We start from the raw sequence: 21,435 nt of genomic DNA, 5'->3' as shown, positions 1-21,435 counted from the left end.
TTTAAACAGTAGTTTAAACCATTTCCTTGATTATGAGCTGTATCTATACAGATGGTTGTGTATATACAATACATTCTCTGGATCTTCCTGGAAAGGAAATGATGCATCTCTAGGGCTCTTGCCCACACTGCACATGGCATTTTAAGCTGAGTATTCAGAAGTGGCTACACTGTATTCCAGAGCTTTCACTTCATCTAAGCTTTTGAGACCCATCAATATAATTGGTTGGTCACAGCATGCATCTATTACAAGTTGATCAAAGACTGCTTGTAAAGAGTTTGCGAAAAAGAAAAGATGAAAATGCATACATAAGCGGAGGAAACAAGGGTTTGACATTTGTGAGGTTTTTCATCTGTCATCCAGGAGATTGGTTTTGCAGCATTAGTTTAGGGCATCACTTTTGTCCTTTTGGGGGTTCACAATAATATGGTGACAGTATACTGTATAGGAAATATGACTTTATGTATTGGCCCCTCATTTCTAGCATAATGTAGCAGGTTAAGATTCCTGTAGTGCCCCTTTAAATGAGACTTGAGAGGCCGGTTGCAGCATTCCTATTAAATAATGTGCTTGTATTTTCTGTTCTGCCTGATGAATGAAAACAGGACGGTATTCTATCAGTAGTACAAACAGTAGCTTATTTGAACAAATTGACAACTTCCATGTTTCATCTCAAGTATGAGTGTTTTATAGTTAGTTATCAGAACAAAGCAAATAAATAAAGCTATATTATTCTGATGTTCAAATTCATTCTAAAAGATCTTTAAATATTACAGCTTTCACTAGACTAGAATTCTCTAACCAGATATTAACCAATAATAAATACCAGCCAAATAATTACCATATAATTATCATACAATTTCTAATTAGCATATAATTTCTAATTAACAGAGCATTTCATACATATTACTGAAGCTGGGTCTCATCTGTTACTGCTAATCACATATGTGCTTTGTACAGCAAAAAAGACATGTTTTTAGCCACAGCGCCTCACATTCTTTGCCTCAAATCTCATCCTGCTGATGTGCCTCTTTTCACACAATCCTCTTCTTTGTCATTTCTCTGATTTTCATTGCTGCTCTTTCACAGATTTTTCATTTTTTCAGAAACCGATTCTTCCCTAAAAATCCATCAAAATTTAATATTTGCAAAAAAATTCAAATAAAACCTAAGGCATATTTGTGATTCATTGTTTAGTGTGATGAAAATTACTTTAACTGCAGCATTAGAGTACAAATCTGAGCAAGCACTAGACTCCAGATTATTTTTCTTGATAGTTTTTTGCAAGAAAAAAAACTTGAATAAGACGTAACAAATGACAGTGTAAATCATATTGTTAAACAGGGAAGCAGACATGAAATTCATCAACGTCTGTGATGAGAACCGAGGCTGTGAGCTTTATTTTTTTGTTACTGATGTTGTTGCGTGTCAGCCAGTGTTTGTATGACATGGTGTAGAGGCAACACAGCTGTTTGCTGGATGTTTGATGCTGTCATCTCTGTTGATTAACTCCCCTGACTCCTTTGTGCACAGCTGCCCCTTAGCAAAGCCCCCACGCACCCCAGCACGCAAACACAAAATCAGTTTGTCACATCGTCAGAAGCTTCTGGAGCTGGCCTACAGTGATGACAAAAACAGAAGTGAAGCACACACTGGGGGTCACAGAGTTTCCCAGGCTGACGTGCAGACACCCACAAAGATCCGGTGAAGATGCTGAGCGGATTCATGAACGTCCACCTCATGCTCTGGAGTCTGCTTCATTGATGAGCATAAAATATAAATTTTCCACCAGAGGCAGGTAAACCTCAAGTTTACCTCCAATTCAAATCCAGAAAGCTCTCCAGTGAAAGGAGATTACAAGACATTCGAAGCTTATCCTCAGAGAAGACAAGGAAAATCCAAACCACTCTGCTTAGGAGGAGTTTTACCGATTCATTTCAAGAGGATACTTTCAAATTGTTAAATTATTTGAAGCTCTGCCTGCAGTGAAGAAACCACATGCAGAAACATGATGGGACATCATCAGTTTGAGCAAGCCAATAGAATAAAGGCTTTTTCTTTGAGTTATTACTCTTAGAAAAAGATTGCGTTGCTGAATAAGTTGTGCAAACCTAAACATTGCAATTCTAATTAAAATTGCTTAGTAAGACTAAACCTAGTCCAGTTTTATTCGATAACTGGTCTGTTTTGGGTTGAGGGTAACAGTTTAAGAGACAATGCTGCGATTCTTCTTGGCTCTTTTGTTTCCAAATGAAAATGCAGTGCAGAAAAGCTGCAGTTAATGGCATTTCTCATCACCAATCCCCAACAATAAAATACATTTGGGGTGTTAAATGGAATGAAACATGATTAAGATTTCCTACATCACAGAGTGGTTTGTGCTGTGTCATGCTGTAGACGTAAATGTAGAAATGCAGTCTGTTTCTCTGCAACGTGAAGTGTTGTTTTTGTATTACCAACAACAGCAGTGTGTGTAAATGTGTGAGAATTGCTTTCATTTCCTCTTTTTACACCATCTGTAGTAATAAAATTGAAAAATTTTGTCTCTCTCAATCCTACACCTCCACTTCAGCCTCTCACCCCTTCAGCACCACATCATTAGTATTTTAAAAATGAATGCAAGCAGACAAAAAAAATGAAAACAATTTATAAGTAAAAGAAAAATTTCTATTGCGGTTAATGACCGGAAGTGTCAGCTGTGGTACCGTTAAATTCCTGATGAGCTATAACAGTTCTTTAGGTCAAAACAGTTTGATTTCCTCCTCCTTGTCCTCCTCGCTGTGAGACATGCCGGGCTATTTTGATTTAGATGATATCACAATTACCACATTTACATTTGATCACATTTATATTTTCTTGTTAGAATGCATAATACAGACCTTGGCATATAAATACATCTCGACTTTTGTTTAAGGATCTTGCATTCAAAAGCAATTGAGTTGCATACACAATGAGGAGAAGTCAGTTATTTTTTAGTTTATTTAGTTTTCCTTTTTTACATCAGGACTATTTTTGCTGTCTGGCTGCTTAGGCGAATGCCAACTCGATTGTTTATTGATGTGAGCTGTTAACAAATTTGCTGTGTGTTAATCCTGATTTGTTATTTGCGACATTAATTTAAATAGCGAGAGGACTGAGCCTGACAGGATATTAAAACATATGACTGTTTTGGTTGTAAATTGGGTTTTAATGCAAGTCAGACTTGCATTATTATGTTGTTGTGTACTCCCTGAACTATATTTGGTTAGAATCTAATTTGATTGTGAGTGGATATGCTTCAAACCAGGGCTCTTTTGCACAGTCTTTGTACATTTGTAGTGGCATTTAATAACATCTGGTCAAAGTCTGGCTCAAGCAGACTGTTTGGAGTGCGGAGGACCCGAATGCAGACACGCAAAAACAAAACTTGATTCTAACAGAAAACGCGTAGTTTATTATGGCTGATTGAGCAGTACAAAAATAAAAGGGTGGAAATAATTTTGAGCAAAAACAATAACCTAAACTGGGGAAAACTAGAAAGAAAACATAAAACATCTTAACCATGGAAAAACATGGTGAGGAGAAAATAAACATGAAAAACCTTAAGCGTGACTACTTGGCTTGAATACATGAAGACCTGGAAACATGGCATGACATGGCAGGATAGCAAACGATTGGATGAGGAATGAATGAAAACACACAGACTAAATGCACACAGGAGGTGATCAGGGGAAGTGGAAACACATGGGGAAACAGGTGATTAGAATAAACATAATGCCGCCACAGGGGAAGTGAAACTACACACATGGGACACCAGACCTTTTCAAAATAAAACAGAAAACATAATAGAAGGCAGACATGGCACGAGCTTGACAACATAGGACACGAAGACAAGAAACATGACAGGTTAAGACAAGCAGACTCAACATGATGAACCGACAAAGGAGACTTAAACATAGGGGGTGACGACACAGAGGGAGTCTAATAAACAAAGAACTATAACTGAGCGACCGAGGAGATTAAGATGACTAAATGAATTTAAAAAATAAACCATAAACATGAGAATATATTAAAACTCAAAGCGCTGGGTCAAACATCCCAGGATCGTGACACATCCTCTATTAATAGAGATAATAAACAGTGTAGTAATCGAGTAGTTATCTTTAGTTTGGTTTAGGGCCCTCCAGGGCTTATGTGATGATTACTTGTCCAAAGAAAAAGACAAAGTAATATTAAAAAACTGTAAGTTTTGGACATTTGCTTATATGCAGCAACCAACATAGAATGTCAGTCACTAAAAATTACAGGGCCCCTGCAGGAGCTACACCTACTTCCTCCTCTTATACTGCCCCCCCCCCCCTCCCCCAACCCCCAGTTTGTGATGTGAAGAAGAAGAACAGATTCATCATCAAAGTAATGGTGAGTGCTTATATTGATCATGCAGCTTCAGGGTCACTGCAGTCAGCAGTTTGGGGCAGCAGTGACAAGGCTGCTAAATTCTGAAAAGGTTATATCACATAATTAATCAAAATTGATTTCTAAAGTCAGATTAAATGTCCACCGCTGGCGACCCCTGTTGCTATGGTGAAGGGCTGAATGGTGATATGGCTGCATGGGAGAGATGTTTTCATGTATTGCCAAGCTCTACACTTCGCTAGTTGTGAACAAGCTGAGTAGCTCAGCTAGTGTAGCTGATTGTACAATTGCAGTCAGGTCCATTGAAATTTGGACATTTTCTTTTGTAATTTTGCTTCTGTACATCACCACAAGGGATTTTAAACCCAGCAATCAAGATGTGATTGAAGTGCAGACTTTCAGCTGTAATTCAATGGTTTTAACAAAATTATTGCAGGAATTACAGCTATTTTTGTAGAATAGCTCCACATGTTCAGAGGGGCTTGACGAACAATTCAAGAACATCCGGCTTCTTTGCTTTCAGAAACTCTGGAGTTGCTTTTGCCGCATGCTTGGGTCGTTATGCATTTGTACTTTGAAACGCTGTCCAATCGGTTTTCCAGCATTTAGCTGAATCTGAGCAGAGAATCTGTACATGTCACAATTCATTCTGCTACTTCTATCAGGAGACCGATCATCAATAAACATTAATGACCCAGTTCCACTGGCAGCTGTACATGCCATAGCTATGCCACCATTCTTTTTTTCAGCTTTATTTAAAAAGGTACAGTGACAGGAAAGCAGAGGGAGAGAAAGAGGGGAAGATATGTGGTAAAAGGTCGTGGGTCAGATTCGAACCCAGGCCAGCTGCTCTCAGCTATGCAAGATATGATTACCTGCTTATCCCATCGAGCTAAACTGGCACCCTGCTGGCCCCATGTTATCAGATAATGCAGCATGCTTCTCTCTTTCTCTATACTTTATTCTTCTTGTCTTTCTGATACAAGTTAAAAAGTTAATCTTGGTTTCATTTGCGTGAGGAATTTCTCCAGCGTCGTGCAGGCTCTTTTAGGTGTTCTCTGGCAAATTCAAATCCGTTCTTCCTGTTCATTAATCTAACCAGGGGTTTGCAGCTTGTCATAAACCGTCTGTATTCATGCAGGTGTCTCTTGATTGTAGACCTTAGTACCGGTAATGATACCTCTACGAGATTGATCTTGACTTGGTTAGATGTTGTTTTTTTTTTTCTTAATCACAGAAATGGTTATCAGCCACTTTATTTGTCCTCTGTGGATTTGCTGTCTCTCTCAACTCTCTAATCATCTTCACTCTCATCAGCCACTCGTTGGACCTCATACTGAGAGTTCCAGAGAAAAGAATCAAGTTTAATATTTGGAATCGATACTTAGGGACTTTTGATAAAATCAGTTGTTCAAATCACGCAATACTTTTGTCAAACTGTTTGAATTCAAGAAAATCATGTGTAAAGAGGAGGTCACACTGACAGAGCAGATAATTCACACATTAAAAGACTTGATTTAAATATTTCTAATATGCCTTCAACAACAAAAAGTCAGATGGCTGATATAACTTTGAAGTACACGATGAAAAACTAAAACCTTCCTCTTCAGGCATAAACTTGTGTCTACACATCCTTTATACACTTTTTGGCTTTTGTATAATTGATCACATATTTATTGTCTGGATGTGACCTGCGCGTGATACTTCAGTGCCATCCATCTTCAGCAGCCTACTTACCCGACTCATCCTTTTTATACCATTTTGTTGGATAATCCCCAAAGCAATCTCATTTTCGTAGCAAGTCATCGGAAGTTGAATGGACCTAAAATAAAGCCCGAAGTAGTATTTTGGTATTCCTTTCCTGCAACCAACTCATTCTGATGAGACGAAGAAATTGAGAATTGTTAAAACACCGGCGTGGTCAGGGTCAATCGAGGCAGCTTCCACTCTGACAACAACTGACTGCGAGCTGACAGGTTGAGAGATGTTTTTAAATCTCTTTTTTCCCTCCCTCAGGGCTGTCAGCTGCAGTCAAATCTCACACTTCCATTCCTCTTTATACCTGTTCTTCAAATCCGATTTAGCTGTTCCTTCGTATACTCCAGAAGCCAGAGATGTGGTGGACATAAATGGCTTTACTACCCTCTTGCTTATCAGCACATTTCATTGTGCGCCACCTGATTTCCTGAGCTGGTGTTACTATTTTACTCATTTGCAGATGAAATTGTGTGCAGCTTATTTCTGTGCCATGCTGATTTTAGCTTAAGTGGAGGTTTTTTTGTTCATTGTGAATACATTTTGCTTCTCAGAGGAGCCTCTTGGATGAGTATTGTTGCTCTGCTCTCCCTTCCACAGATATTCAGTAACCTGTGTTTTCATGGTTTTGTGTAAAACCCACTTTACATTCTCCCCCTGTCCAAAAACCTGGCCTCTTACATCCTGAAACGCTTTGCTTGGATCAAATATGCGTCTCCTCCTTAGTGCTTTCCCTTTTCTTAGTGCTTGTCTGTGTGTCTGAAACTGCGAGTGTGTTTGTGTGTGTCTGTGTGTGTTTCTGCATCATTATATTCATCCCAGTACTGTGTAATTGAAGTGGAAAGAGGGTGAAAGAGGGTGAAAGAATCAGAGCAGATAGCAAAAGACAAACTGTGACCAGCACTCTGGCTGCTGTGTGATCCAGATAGACGGAGCTTGTAGCTCTACGTCAGAGTCTCTCAGGGCTGCCAGCCAAGATGTTAGGGAGAAAAGTCTGTCAGGTAGAGGTGTTTCTTCATGCATGACAGGGCCCATCTCAAACAGTCCTGGATGACAATCTGTGATGAGTAGAGCCTGTCATTTACTATGACAGTGTGGTGAGTTATGTTTTAAAGAAAGCATACCTAATATAAAACTGATATAATATACCCTATACATTGCTAACTAGGCAAGAAGCATGATAGAATGCCTGTTTCTCCTAGAATGCCATTAATAAGCTGTTACGCAGGCTACAAGCATCGTTGGTGAAACAGGAAGCTGGATCTGGTAGAACTGTTTTACCATCACATGCAATTTCTTTTTAAATAAATGTTTGAGCTCAGGTTAGTGGGCCCAAGAGCCCAACGCAAGAATCGGGTCTTAATGGCAAAAAATTGAGATTTACTTTCAACTGGCAGGTTTAAGGTTACAAATGACTCCACAGTGTGCTGGAAGCATATGCAAGCCAGGTCCACAGCAGGCAAGTTGACACCAAAAATAAAACAATCTCGTGACTCATTTTGACTTAACAAATGTTATTGGATCTCGTGGATCACATTTATTTTGCATGAAAAACAGCATTTGAAAAATATTTTGCATTTTACAGATGCTTATTTTCCAGTTATTGTGTTGATAGTACACATCCCAGTAACATTTTTGTGCTTGGTCCTCCATTCAATAAACAATATCTTATTTTTAAGCATGTAATTGCCAAGTTCTCAATAATAAGATAACCTTTTTAAAGCTTAACACCACAGAATATTGTCTTGGGTTTGGTCCAGTGGTGTATTTATTATTTATCAAATGCAGTATCCCTGCCATAGAAACTGTTATGTCCCTAAGTCAAGAGTTAGATTCTAAATTTAGGTTTAAAAATATTCACACTTTCAGCTGCTCTACAATTTATTAACTGACTTTTCCAGGTGTTCAGATCATCTAACAGCTACGTGAAAGATCAATTTGCCCAATTTAAGACAACACAATAGCAAGTCAATGTGAAAGGTATGTGCTTATCAGACATGTGTGCAGTGCCAAATGTTTTAGACATTAATAAACAATGTCTGTGATTCACTTATGTGGCGATGAAAGGCATAAATAGCTATTTATGCTTTTCTTTTGGTTATTTGCCAAGTTGTTGGCTGCCACACACTAAGATGTGTTTGCATTTGGCATAAACTTACACTGTTTGGCAAACCAAAATAAAAATGTAAGAGTGTCGACCATTTGCTACAGGTGTAAGGTGGTAGAAGAAGTGCTAAAAGTTTTACATGAGAACATGTGAGATGCCAGGAAGCAACAGAGAAGAAGTCTACTCTGGCAAAATGAGTTGAGCCTTTAATGTTGTTTCACTTTGATCAGTTTAAGCTTCAATAACTTGGCATATTATTGATATGCAGAAAGAAGAACAGGCCTTTGTTTTTGCTGCACTGTCCTTACTTCATTTTGTGTGTGCGTGTCCCAGCAGATGTTATGGAGGGGAAGAGCGCCATTCTGCTGGGGATGAGTCAGTGGAACTCAAATGACCTGGTGGAGCAGATCGAAACGCTGGGACACATGGAGGACCAGTCGCACGGTATTTTCTGCACGCACACACACACACACACACACACACAGACATCTGCGCAGTGATGTTTTTACACTGCTCACACATCCATAGTGAAGGTCCAAATTGCCTGGAATGATAGTGAAAATTTCCCACTGAATGATGATAATTGCGGCCAGATCGTAAATGGACTGTAGCTTGTATTTAAAGCTACATTAAGTCATTTTTGACCACTAAGGGCCAAAAGAAGTGAAAGAACTGCCCTGATTTCATCTTATTAAGTCATAATGAGTACAGGGTAATATTTTCTAATTTTGAACTGCAGACCCAAAATAGCCCTCAGTGTGTGTTTGCTACCAGGGGGCACGGAGGCCTTTTGCACAGTAAGATATCTTCTTTGAGGCAGTTTTATAACTCTTACAGGTCATCAGATTTCTTGCAATTTATAGTTTTTTGCAGAATAAAATGGTAAATAATTATAATGATGCCAGGTGTCGACCCTTCCATGTATTTGATTGGCCAGCATTAGTGTCCACTTGACACTAATAGATACTATGATAGAATAAATGGTTAACATGTATTGGCTTTTGAAGGTTTTGTTCCCAACAATAAATCCTTAGGAAAATATCCATATTTTAAGCAGCTTGACCTTCGTCACCGGGACGTGCAAACTTTGTTTAACCAGGCTCTTTTCCAGGAAACATCATAAGTATAATTTTAGAGACGTAGAAATCAAATTTCCCTGTGCTGATTCTAGTCACTTTAGTCAAAGCTCAAAGGCTGGCAGGCACTGTATACAGTCACATAACCAAGTATCAAATCAGTTAAATCACTGAATCAGATTTATTCAGTTCATTAGTGTCTTGTGTTCAGGGCAAAATCTCTTATTTGGTCCACTAAAAACTTGCATATAAATGCATTGACACCATTATATTGACAGAGTTTCACGATGATGATTGTTTTTGTAGTTATCATGATTTCTTAATGTGGTTTTAACGAGAAAGTAGAATATTATGAATTACAGATCAGTTGAAAACAGTGGAGGTGGTACTCACAGTTGCTAGTAACAAACAAGAGCTGCTGGTGTTTTGGACAATGGCTATTCGGATTCAATACAGCCAGTTCACATCAAAGATCTGGTGACAAAAGGCAATTTTACACATGAACTTTGGACAATTTCAGGAGAATCAGGCTGGGATGTTTTCTGGAGTTTCCACAACAGAAAATTGACCATTTCAGATTAGAGATGGCACGATACCACTTTTTTATGTCCGATACCGATACCGATATCATAAATTTGGATATCTGCCGATACCGATATGAATCCGATATAGTGTTTTTTTAATCAACAAAACTGTTTTTTAAAATATCTTGCTGCATTTTGCAAGTCTGCAAGTTCATACTCAAGTTTAAAACAACAACTACACTAAAGCTATTCTGTTATACCTGTATACAAAAAAAATATTTCATAGTTCAGCAATACTGATCAATCTAATAAACTTAGACCTACACCATCCTCCCTATTCTGGTATTTTAAAGAGTACTTAGCGTAAATATTAAGCAACCTAACTAATAGGGTTCCAACTCCCAGCAACAACAAAAATAAATAAATAAAAAATAGGGAACCACCCCTCACGCGCCACCTCATGATGCTTAATCGACGTAATCAACCTTAATTTGATGCAGTGTGAAAAAAAATGCACAGAAATCAATTATTTTTCAAGAAATATTAAATAGATTCAACATCTTTCTTCAACAAAATTGCAGACTGCACAGATGGTACCTTCCCAAAGGAAAAAGTACTATAGCTTACTAGGGTATATATATTAGACTTAATAGTTACTATATACAGTAATTGACTTCTATTCATTTTACATCAAATTAAAACTTTGGGTGTCAAATAATTATTTATTAAAAGCTAGACATTTTAAATGAGAATAAGAAAGAAAAGTATGTCTTTGTGCCCCCTTTTCCCAGTTAATGCCCTATCGGCCCCCCTGGCTAAACTTTGCTAGATCCGCCCCTGCACAGTTACCAGCCGTCAGCTACATAGAAAAAGATCCTGGTGTAGAAAGTAATATTAAATAAATTGTAACAACAGCTTATCAAGCTTAAACGTGCTGCTGTTGTTCAGCCGCTGGTTTGCTCTTTCTGGCGCAAAGTGGACCAAAAACAAACAAGAGAGACTCGTGACAGAAAAGCCGATCAGCTGATCATTAGCAGTTTCATGATTGAAGTAGCAGCCGGAGAGCGAGAGGCAGTCGCTCGTTAAGCTTAACGTGGGAATGCTTTACAAACATTCAGCGATGGACTTACACACTTGCTTTACTTCTCTCGGGGATAACTTTGTCGGAGATGAAATGCCGGGTTGCTAGCGAAGCTCCAAATGCTATCCAGACCACCACAGGTCCGCATGCCACAGCTGCTCTATCACGTGATGCATACTGCTCCGACGTGCTAACGTTCTGAGGTGAGTTACGGTGTGTTGCAAGTTTTGTGAGGTGCTTTCGTGATATTTAATGGATCGGATTACCTTTTTTATTTTTCTCCGATATCCGATCCAGTAATTTAGGTCAGTATCGGACCGATACCGATACGTAATATCGGATCGGTCCATCTCTATTTCAGATGCATTTGCTCTCTGAGAAAGGAGGTGAGAGAGAGACCTGAATGTGCACCAGGCAGCAAACATAAGACTTACTCACCAGCAGTGAATATATCAGGTTAATCTGACATCACATGGACTTTGTAAATAGGGAGCTGGCAGGTTAAACATTGGCTAATGTCCGATCTGGGCACATCTGTCAGGTAAGTCATAGAGAAGTTCAGGGATGCAGAGAATGTGTGAAAATAGCTTAAGCTTTGTTTGTCCTCCACTGTAAATCTAATTTATAACAACAATAAAGAAATGCAGGTTTAAAGCTGGACAGACCTCCAGAGTTCGCATCACTGTATTATTCAATCAATCTGGGAAAACACCAGCTATTGTCTGGTATCTTAAGCCGCTGAGAAAAGCAAACAATGTTTAGAGGGCTTTGATGAAGCCAGCGGATGTTTAGACAATGGATAATGTCGATGTCCAGGTCAACACTTGTGTTCCACATGCCAGTCAGTGTTTCTAGTCTTTGTATACATGTGCTTATAATTAAAACAGCTAATAAAAAGCAACTCTTGTCATACAATGGCTGACAAGACAATAGTAGAGATTGTATTTTGACCAGTGCGCTCTTCTTCTGCTCTCTACATGGACTGCATTAGGATGCACAGACAGAATTGTTCAGTACTGTACCTACAAAATGTCTACAAACAGAAACCAGAGAGCTGTGGGAGCAAATGTAGTATGTGTTGTCCATTGCCTAGACAGTCTACATGATTTTATGCAGGAATATGTTTACAGAGATTATGTTATTACCAGTGACCGCTTCACATTACACTGAGTTCTTTGATGCCAGCCTAATATCGGAAAGGGTGATTAACTTAGGTTAAAGCTTCTGCATCAAAACCACTTGAGAAAACAACCTCCTACACAGTCCAAGGCATAATTTAAAGTGGAAGAGACCGGTCAGGCTACCTTGCATGTGGTGAATATTTTGTAATTGATCAGTTAGATAACAAGAATATTTTGAAAGCAGCTAATAAACACAAGGCTGGCAGAGATATGTACTTGGATGCCTGTGGAAAAAAAATCACTGAGCATGAAACATGCATATCTGCGTTCATTCTTTGTGCTCCTCAGTTTGTTTGTGTGCATGCAAAGCATCTGATAAAACACAATTCTTTACAAGCAGCAATGTTCTAATATTTTTTTCAATCTATTCAAGACTGTCGCTAAATTTTAAACAAGACCATGGATGGCTTGATCTCATATATGTCGGATGCTTTGTACTAGGGCTGCTCGATTATGGCAAAAATGATAATCACGATTATTTTCACTGAAATTGAGATCTCGATTATTTGACGATATTTATTTAACAACAACAATGTATTGAATAATGACTTTAAAGATTGTCAAAAAATAATATTGTAACGACCGTGGGTTAGTGGAGCTAAACTGGCTAAACTGCTAACTAGCTAAAACGGCTAGCGGGGCGCTAGCAGCTATCGCTAAACTTCACAGCGAATGGAGAGCGCCCGTGCCTCATACACCGCACGACCCCGAGCGTCTCAGCAGCAGACTGATAATCCCCAAATGATCCAGCAGGAGGCAGTAGTGGTTCACACCAGTCATTTATTTGCCGTCTTATTTTACACAACGTAACACTGCTGACACCGAACCCCTATCACGCTCCCACCACATAGAGTCGCGGTGTCAGCCAACCATGCCAATTCACCCCCCTCCACAGAACACACATCAACGTCACTGTGGCTTACATTAACATAACACTAACACAACATGCAAATCAAACACATATGAACTAGCGGAACGATAGAAAACACAGAGACAACGCAATACCCAGAATGCACCTGGCTAACAACCCCAGCCAGGTCATTACACAGCCCCCTCCCAAAAAGGTTTAGTGTCCCCACAACCTTAACTGTCCACAATGTAGTCCAGCAAATGTCCGGGCCGGCGTCGAGTACGCTTCGGCCTCGACTGGGAATCCATGGCGCCCCCCTCCGGGCCGGGCGTAGGGGGCGAGGAGTCCCCAGGCTGCACACCAGCCTGCGGGTTGGGGGCAAGCGGATGGTATGGCGCCAGCCGGTCCTTGTGTAGCACCACCCGCCTTCCCCGCCCCGGCATCCGGACTCTGAAGACCACCTCCGACAGCTGTTCCAGGATTTCGCCCGGGCCTTGCCAGTGGCTCATGAGCTTGGGGGTCAGCCCCCGCTTCCTCTGGGGGCAGAACACCCAGACCCGATCTCCGGCCCCCAGCATAGGACCGTGCGCACGGGTATCATACGCCCGTTTCTGGCGGGCCCCGGCTCCCTCCAATGTCCGTCTTGCCAGTTGATGCACCGTGTGCAACCGCTCCCTGAGCCGCCGGAAGTAGTCCATCTCTGGTCCACCAGCAATCTCCGGCTCAGGGGGCGCTCCGAACACCAAGTCCACCGGGGTCCGGAGCTCCCTTCCGAACATCAACGCCGCAGGAGTACACTGACTTGACTCCTGCACTGCTGTTCGATATGCCCACAAAACAAGGGGCAGGTGTTGGTCCCAGTCCCTCTGATGTTGGCTGGTCAGGATGGCCAGCTGGGTGGCCAGCGTGCGGTTGAACCGCTCAACCAGACCATCGCTCTGAGGATGGAGGGGGGTGGTCCTCGTTTTTCTCACCCCCAGCCTCCGACACACTTCTCCCAGCACCTGGCTCTCAAAGTTCCTCCCTTGGTCGCTATGGAGCTCCTCCGGTACACCAAACCGCGTGAACATCTCATCCACCAGAGTCCGCGCCGTCGTCACCGCACTCTGGTCCGGCACCGCGTACGCCTCTGGCCACTTTGAGAAATAATCCATCGCGACCAGGACATACCGGTTGCCGGCATCAGTCACAGGGAATGGACCCAGGATATCCACTCCGATCCGCTCCATTGGCGCCCCAACTAGGTATTGCTGCAATGGGGCATGGGAGCGCTGGCTGGGACCTTTCTGCGCCGTGCAGTCGTCACAGCAGTGGACGTGGATCTCCACGTCCTGACGACACCCCGGCCAGTAGAACCGCCGTCTCAGCCGTCGCAACGTCTTGCCATTCCCAAAATGGCCAGTACCTGCAGCCCCATGGACCCAGCGGAGGACCTCAGGCCGCAAGGCCCGGGGAACCAGGAGCTGGAGTATGTCGCCTCCCCCGTCTGGCGCTCGCCACCGCCGGTAGATTACACCGCCATGGAGCTCCAGGCTGTTCCACTGGGAGTACAGCGACTTTGTCTCGGGCCCTTGGGAAGACACGGCGGACCAGTCTGGCCGTGTCCCTGCCTCCATCCAGTCCCTCACCATCTCCAGCGCTGGATCGCTCACCTGGTGCTGCTGTAGCTCCGCCGCGGTGAAAGGTTCCTGCCCTTCATCCACACCCTCAGGTTCTGCTGCTGCCGATGTCGGACCCCGGTCCAGCTCCTCCATGCGCCTGCAGTACCGGCACTCATCCGCAGAACAGGGGCGCCTGGACAGGGCGTCAGCGTTGGCGTGTTGCCGCCCTGGTCGGTGCTGGGCCTCAAAGTCGTACTCTTGTAGTATTTCCAGCCACCGGGCCACCTGACCCTCTGGCTGGCGAAAGTTCAGCATCCAGGTTAGGCTGGCGTGGTCTGTCCTGAGCAGGAACTTAGTGCCCAGGAGGTAAGGTCGGAAGTGACGAACCGCCAGGACCACAGCCAACAGCTCACGCCGGGTAACACAGTAATTCCTCTCGGCCCGGCTGAGGCTGCAGCTGTAGTATGCCACCACTCGCTCCTCAGCCTCTCCCCTCTGGGAGAGCACCGCTCCGACCCCCACGTTGCTGGCGTCGGTGTCCAAAAGGAAAGGCTGGCTGGGGTCAGGATACGCCAAGACCAGGGCACTCACAAGGGCAGTTTTCAGCTGCTCGAAAGCCGTTGCACAGCCCTCCGTCCAACCAAACCGCTGACCCTTGTTTGTCAACTGATGCAAGGGGCTAGCGACGGTGGCAAAGTCTTTTACAAATCTCCTGTAATAGGAGGCCAGCCCCAGGAAGCTTCGTAGCTCGGCGACGTTCGATGGGGTAGGCCAGTCCCCCACAGCAACCACCTTCTCGGGGTCAGTAGCCACCCCCTGTTCGCTCACCACATGTCCCAGGAACTTCACCTGGCGAGCAAGAAGGTTGCACTTGGCCGGGTTCAGCTTTAGTCCGGCCCCGCGGATGGCAGTCAGAACCTCTCGTAGGTTGGCCACGGCCTGTTCAAAGTCCTTAGCATGAGTCAGCAAGTCATCCAAATAGACCACGCAGCGGGCACGGGGAATGTCTTTGAGGACCCTTTCCATTAACCTTTCGAACGTGGCTGGTGCATTGCATAGTCCAAAAGGCATCACCTTAAACTGCCACAGTCCTTGCCCTATGGTGAATGCAGTCTTGGGCCGTGCCTCGGCAGCGAGCTCCACCTGCCAGTACCCACTGCGGAGGTCTAGCGAGCTGAACCAACTGGACCCAGCAATGTAATCCAGTGCGTCATCGATGCGAGGTAACGGGTAAGAGTCCTTGCGGGTGACCGCGTTCAGACGCCTGTAGTCCACACAAGGGCGCCACCCCCCTGTTTTCTTCCGCACCATAACCATAGGTGCGGCCCATGGACTATCCGAGGGTTCAATGACGCCATTAGCTGCCATCTCTTTTATCAGTCCCTCGGCAGCTTGGCGTTTGGCGAGGGGCAGGCGGTGGGGCCGCAGCCGGATTGGAGCAGCTGCTCCAGTGTCTATAGTGTGTTGCACCAGGCCCGTCCTTGTGCAGTCCTCTTCCCTGGCGGCAAAAGTGTCCATAAACTCTGCCAAGAGGCTCTGCAACTGCTGCTGCTGTGTCGCACTGAGGTGCACCCCACTTCGCCGCCCAAGCTCCTCTACTGCCGCGACAGTCTCAGGTGACGGGGAGACTGCCGAGCTAGGCGGCGACTCTGGCTGCGGGATGTTGGCCCTGCTTACGTCCACCCCCTGGGTCCTCTTCCGCACCCCTGCCGCCCTCGGCCCCTGGCTGTGGCATGGAGCTGCGGGGCGTAAGGGCTTTGGGGGTGCTGGTGGGGTGGGGGTCTGTCCCTGGCTACCGCGGCCCACTTGAAGCTGCACGGTCTCAGCACCAAGGTGGATGGCAACTCCCGGTACATCGACCCGTGCCCCCCAGTGGGCCAGCAAGTCCAGTCCAACAATGCACTCGTCTGTTATGTCGGCAAGCCAGAACTCATGGTTCACACTGTTCGTTCCCACCACCACCTGCAGAGTCTTTTTCCCCGGCATCACAGTCTTTTCTCCTGTGACAGTGTACAACGCTGTGTGAGTAGGGGTCCAGTCTTTTGGCAATGAGCCACCCGTCTCTGGGAGCACCCCCCTTCGCAGCAAGCAGATGGTGGACCCCGTGTCTACCAGGGCCCGGCAAGACCGTCCATCAACTATACAGTCCAGGTACAGTCCACGGGTGGACCCACAGCGGCCCACCACGGGATGAGTGTCATGGAGAGGGTTTAACGATTGGGGTGGGGGTTCCCTCACTGTCCCACCCCGTGGCCGTTTCCCGTCGGTGATGTCACTCGGCTCCGAGGACTAGGTGCGGGACAGTTCCGGGCGAGGTGACCAGGTTCCCCGCACCGATAACAGCAGTCCGTCCGGCGCCTCCGACGTGGAACTGCCTCTGATTGGGCTCGTCTGGCCTCCTCCTCCTCATCCGACTGGGACGCGTTCATCTCTCGCTCGACCATCCTGGCCGATCGTCGGGTCCCTGGCTCGCCCCGCAGCACCTCCTCAGCCCGCTCAGCCTCCCTCAGTGCCTCCTCCAGGTCTCGGGGGGATGACAGCCGGACATGCTGTCGCAGCCTCTCCGGTGTGAGGCCCCTCAGGAAGGCGTGGAGACCCAGCTCCTCTCGTGCCGCTCCTGGGAATGTCGGGTAGCCCCGTCGGGCATAGAGGCGGACGTCCGCAGCAAAGGACCCCAGGCTCTCTCCCTCGCGTCGGCGTCGGCAAGCCAGCTCCTCCCTGCTCTGTTCGGCTGGTGGTCTCTGTCCAAACCGTCTGCCGAGCGCCGTGGTCAGGGCCCGGAGGTCGCGCTGCTCCTCTGGGGGCAGGTCCAGCAGAACCTGGAGCGCTGGGCCCTCCAGTGCAAGCGCCAGGTGGGTGGCAGTCTCTTCTTGACCCCACCCGTTGTGAGTGGCAGCCAGCGTGACTTGGGCCAGGTACGGCTCCAGCTGCGTCGCCCCAGTGTAGTGCTGTAGCTTAGCAGCCGTCCTGCCAGGAAGCTGTGGTGCGGCCCCAGGAATCCCCTCCCGTCGCAGGGAGAGCAGGGGGTGGCTGTTCCGGGGCGCGCTGTGGCCCTCTGGCCGCCCCAGCTCGGGTCTTCTCCGCTGGGTCTCGGCAGCCATGCTTTCCAGAAGCGAGCTGTTGTCTCGGATTACACGCTCTAATTCGCCTATGGTCGGCTCCATAGTGTCTGCTAGACACTCATGAATCCCACTTCTGACACCAATTGTAACGACCGTGGGTTAGTGGAGCTAAACTGGCTAAACTGCTAACTAGCTAAAACGGCTAGCGGGGCGCTAGCAGCTATCGCTAAACTTCACAGCGAATGGAGAGCGCCCGTGCCTCATACACCGCACGACCCCGAGCGTCTCAACCTTAATTTGATGCAGTGTGAAAAAAAATGCACAGAAATCAATTATTTTTCAAGAAATATTAAATAGATTCAACATCTTTCTTCAACAAAATTGCAGACTGCACAGATGGTACCTTCCCAAAGGAAAAAGTACTATAGCTTACTAGGGTATATATATTAGACTTAATAGTTACTATATACAGTAATTGACTTCTATTCATTTTACATCAAATTAAAACTTTGGGTGTCAAATAATTATTTATTAAAAGCTAGACATTTTAAATGAGAATAAGAAAGAAAAGTATGTCTTTGTGCCCCCTTTTCCCAGTTAATGCCCTATCGGCCCCCCTGGCTAAACTTTGCTAGATCCGCCCCTGCACAGTTACCAGCCGTCAGCTACATAGAAAAAGATCCTGGTGTAGAAAGTAATATTAAATAAATTGTAACAACAGCTTATCAAGCTTAAACGTGCTGCTGTTGTTCAGCCGCTGGTTTGCTCTTTCTGGCGCAAAGTGGACCAAAAACAAACAAGAGAGACTCGTGACAGAAAAGCCGATCAGCTGATCATTAGCAGTTTCATGATTGAAGTAGCAGCCGGAGAGCGAGAGGCAGTCGCTCGTTAAGCTTAACGTGGGAATGCTTTACAAACATTCAGCGATGGACTTACACACTTGCTTTACTTCTCTCGGGGATAACTTTGTCGGAGATGAAATGCCGGGTTGCTAGCGAAGCTCCAAATGCTATCCAGACCACCACAGGTCCGCATGCCACAGCTGCTCTATCACGTGATGCATACTGCTCCGACGTGCTAACGTTCTGAGGTGAGTTACGGTGTGTTGCAAGTTTTGTGAGGTGCTTTCGTGATATTTAATGGATCGGATTACCTTTTTTATTTTTCTCCGATATCCGATCCAGTAATTTAGGTCAGTATCGGACCGATACCGATACGTAATATCGGATCGGTCCATCTCTATTTCAGATGCATTTGCTCTCTGAGAAAGGAGGTGAGAGAGAGACCTGAATGTGCACCAGGCAGCAAACATAAGACTTACTCACCAGCAGTGAATATATCAGGTTAATCTGACATCACATGGACTTTGTAAATAGGGAGCTGGCAGGTTAAACATTGGCTAATGTCCGATCTGGGCACATCTGTCAGGTAAGTCATAGAGAAGTTCAGGGATGCAGAGAATGTGTGAAAATAGCTTAAGCTTTGTTTGTCCTCCACTGTAAATCTAATTTATAACAACAATAAAGAAATGCAGGTTTAAAGCTGGACAGACCTCCAGAGTTCGCATCACTGTATTATTCAATCAATCTGGGAAAACACCAGCTATTGTCTGGTATCTTAAGCCGCTGAGAAAAGCAAACAATGTTTAGAGGGCTTTGATGAAGCCAGCGGATGTTTAGACAATGGATAATGTCGATGTCCAGGTCAACACTTGTGTTCCACATGCCAGTCAGTGTTTCTAGTCTTTGTATACATGTGCTTATAATTAAAACAGCTAATAAAAAGCAACTCTTGTCATACAATGGCTGACAAGACAATAGTAGAGATTGTATTTTGACCAGTGCGCTCTTCTTCTGCTCTCTACATGGACTGCATTAGGATGCACAGACAGAATTGTTCAGTACTGTACCTACAAAATGTCTACAAACAGAAACCAGAGAGCTGTGGGAGCAAATGTAGTATGTGTTGTCCATTGCCTAGACAGTCTACATGATTTTATGCAGGAATATGTTTACAGAGATTATGTTATTACCAGTGACCGCTTCACATTACACTGAGTTCTTTGATGCCAGCCTAATATCGGAAAGGGTGATTAACTTAGGTTAAAGCTTCTGCATCAAAACCACTTGAGAAAACAACCTCCTACACAGTCCAAGGCATAATTTAAAGTGGAAGAGACCGGTCAGGCTACCTTGCATGTGGTGAATATTTTGTAATTGATCAGTTAGATAACAAGAATATTTTGAAAGCAGCTAATAAACACAAGGCTGGCAGAGATATGTACTTGGATGCCTGTGGAAAAAAAATCACTGAGCATGAAACATGCATATCTGCGTTCATTCTTTGTGCTCCTCAGTTTGTTTGTGTGCATGCAAAGCATCTGATAAAACACAATTCTTTACAAGCAGCAATGTTCTAATATTTTTTTCAATCTATTCAAGACTGTCGCTAAATTTTAAACAAGACCATGGATGGCTTGATCTCATATATGTCGGATGCTTTGTACTAGGGCTGCTCGATTATGGCAAAAATGATAATCACGATTATTTTCACTGAAATTGAGATCTCGATTATTTGACGATATTTATTTAACAACAACAATGTATTGAATAATGACTTTAAAGATTGTCAAAAAATAATATTGTAACGACCGTGGGTTAGTGGAGCTAAACTGGCTAAACTGCTAACTAGCTAAAACGGCTAGCGGGGCGCTAGCAGCTATCGCTAAACTTCACAGCGAATGGAGAGCGCCCGTGCCTCATACACCGCACGACCCCGAGCGTCTCAGCAGCAGACTGATAATCCCCAAATGATCCAGCAGGAGGCAGTAGTGGTTCACACCAGTCATTTATTTGCCGTCTTATTTTACACAACGTAACACTGCTGACACCGAACCCCTATCACGCTCCCACCACATAGAGTCGCGGTGTCAGCCAACCATGCCAATTCACCCCCCTCCACAGAACACACATCAACGTCACTGTGGCTTACATTAACATAACACTAACACAACATGCAAATCAAACACATATGAACTAGCGGAACGATAGAAAACACAGAGACAACGCAATACCCAGAATGCACCTGGCTAACAACCCCAGCCAGGTCATTACAATATAAAATAGTGTGCAAATACTGATAACAGTGCAAATGTTTGCAATATAAAAAATAAATGAAAAATGTAAACATCTATGTTTAGTGAACTTTGCAGTGTTGCTCTGTGGTGCAGCTACGACACTGTGGCAAAGTTTACACACTATGTCTACTTGATCCACGTCTGACTCCGCGAACCCATAATGTTTCCACACCACTGAAGTTTTTTTTTTTTACCTCTCTTTTCAACCAACAGCAGTCACTCTCCTCTCCAAATAACTTCTGCTTAGCTTTCCGAGCTTCCCTCGGGTCCTCTTAATCAGCGGTCCCCAACCCCCGGGCCTCGGACCGGTACCGGTCCGTGAGTCATTTGGTACCGGGCCGCGAGAGTTGAGGCTCAGGTGTGAAATGTATAGTTTTCAGGGTTTTTATCGTGTTTATCGTTTACTCGGTTTTTCCTTGGTTTTTTCACCTGTGTTATGAATAAATGTTCTTTTTTTCGGTACCGGAACTAGTTTTATTTTGTTGTATTCATCCGCGACACCTTAAAGGCCGGTCCATGAAAATATTGTCGGGCATAAACAGGTCCGTGGCGCAAAAAAGGTTGGGGACCGCTGTTCTTAATTGTTGTGACACGTGTTCGAAATGCAGAGAGGTGCGCTCGATTTGCGCTCGATTTGCCACACGGAGCGGCGCGAGAGTAAAGCATG

The 21,435-nt window shown here is 44.6% G+C and overlaps 1 protein-coding gene across 3 annotated transcripts in view; it reads left to right on the top strand.

The window, feature by feature from the left end:
* pitpnm3 (PITPNM family member 3) overlaps positions 1-21,435 on the top strand; it is a 111,452-nt gene that overhangs the window by 32,419 nt on the left and 57,598 nt on the right. For 2 of the 3 annotated variants that reach the window (XM_085370709.1, XM_085370710.1), the window contains exon 3: positions 8,591-8,701. In XM_085370709.1, coding sequence (XP_085226835.1) covers positions 8,591-8,701 — 111 coding nt within the window. The remainder of the gene's footprint in view (positions 1-8,590; positions 8,702-21,435) is intronic. The other variant, XM_085370711.1, reaches the window with a different exon arrangement.

The sequence above is a fragment of the Diplotaxodon limnothrissa genome, linkage group LG14 (genome assembly GCF_057381915.1).
Source record: "Diplotaxodon limnothrissa isolate DT_005_m linkage group LG14, D_limnothrissa_male_GT1.1, whole genome shotgun sequence".
NCBI lineage: Eukaryota > Metazoa > Chordata > Actinopteri > Cichliformes > Cichlidae > Diplotaxodon > Diplotaxodon limnothrissa.
Note: the sequence above shows the minus strand (reverse complement) of the source record. Positions and strands in the feature narration are given on the sequence as shown.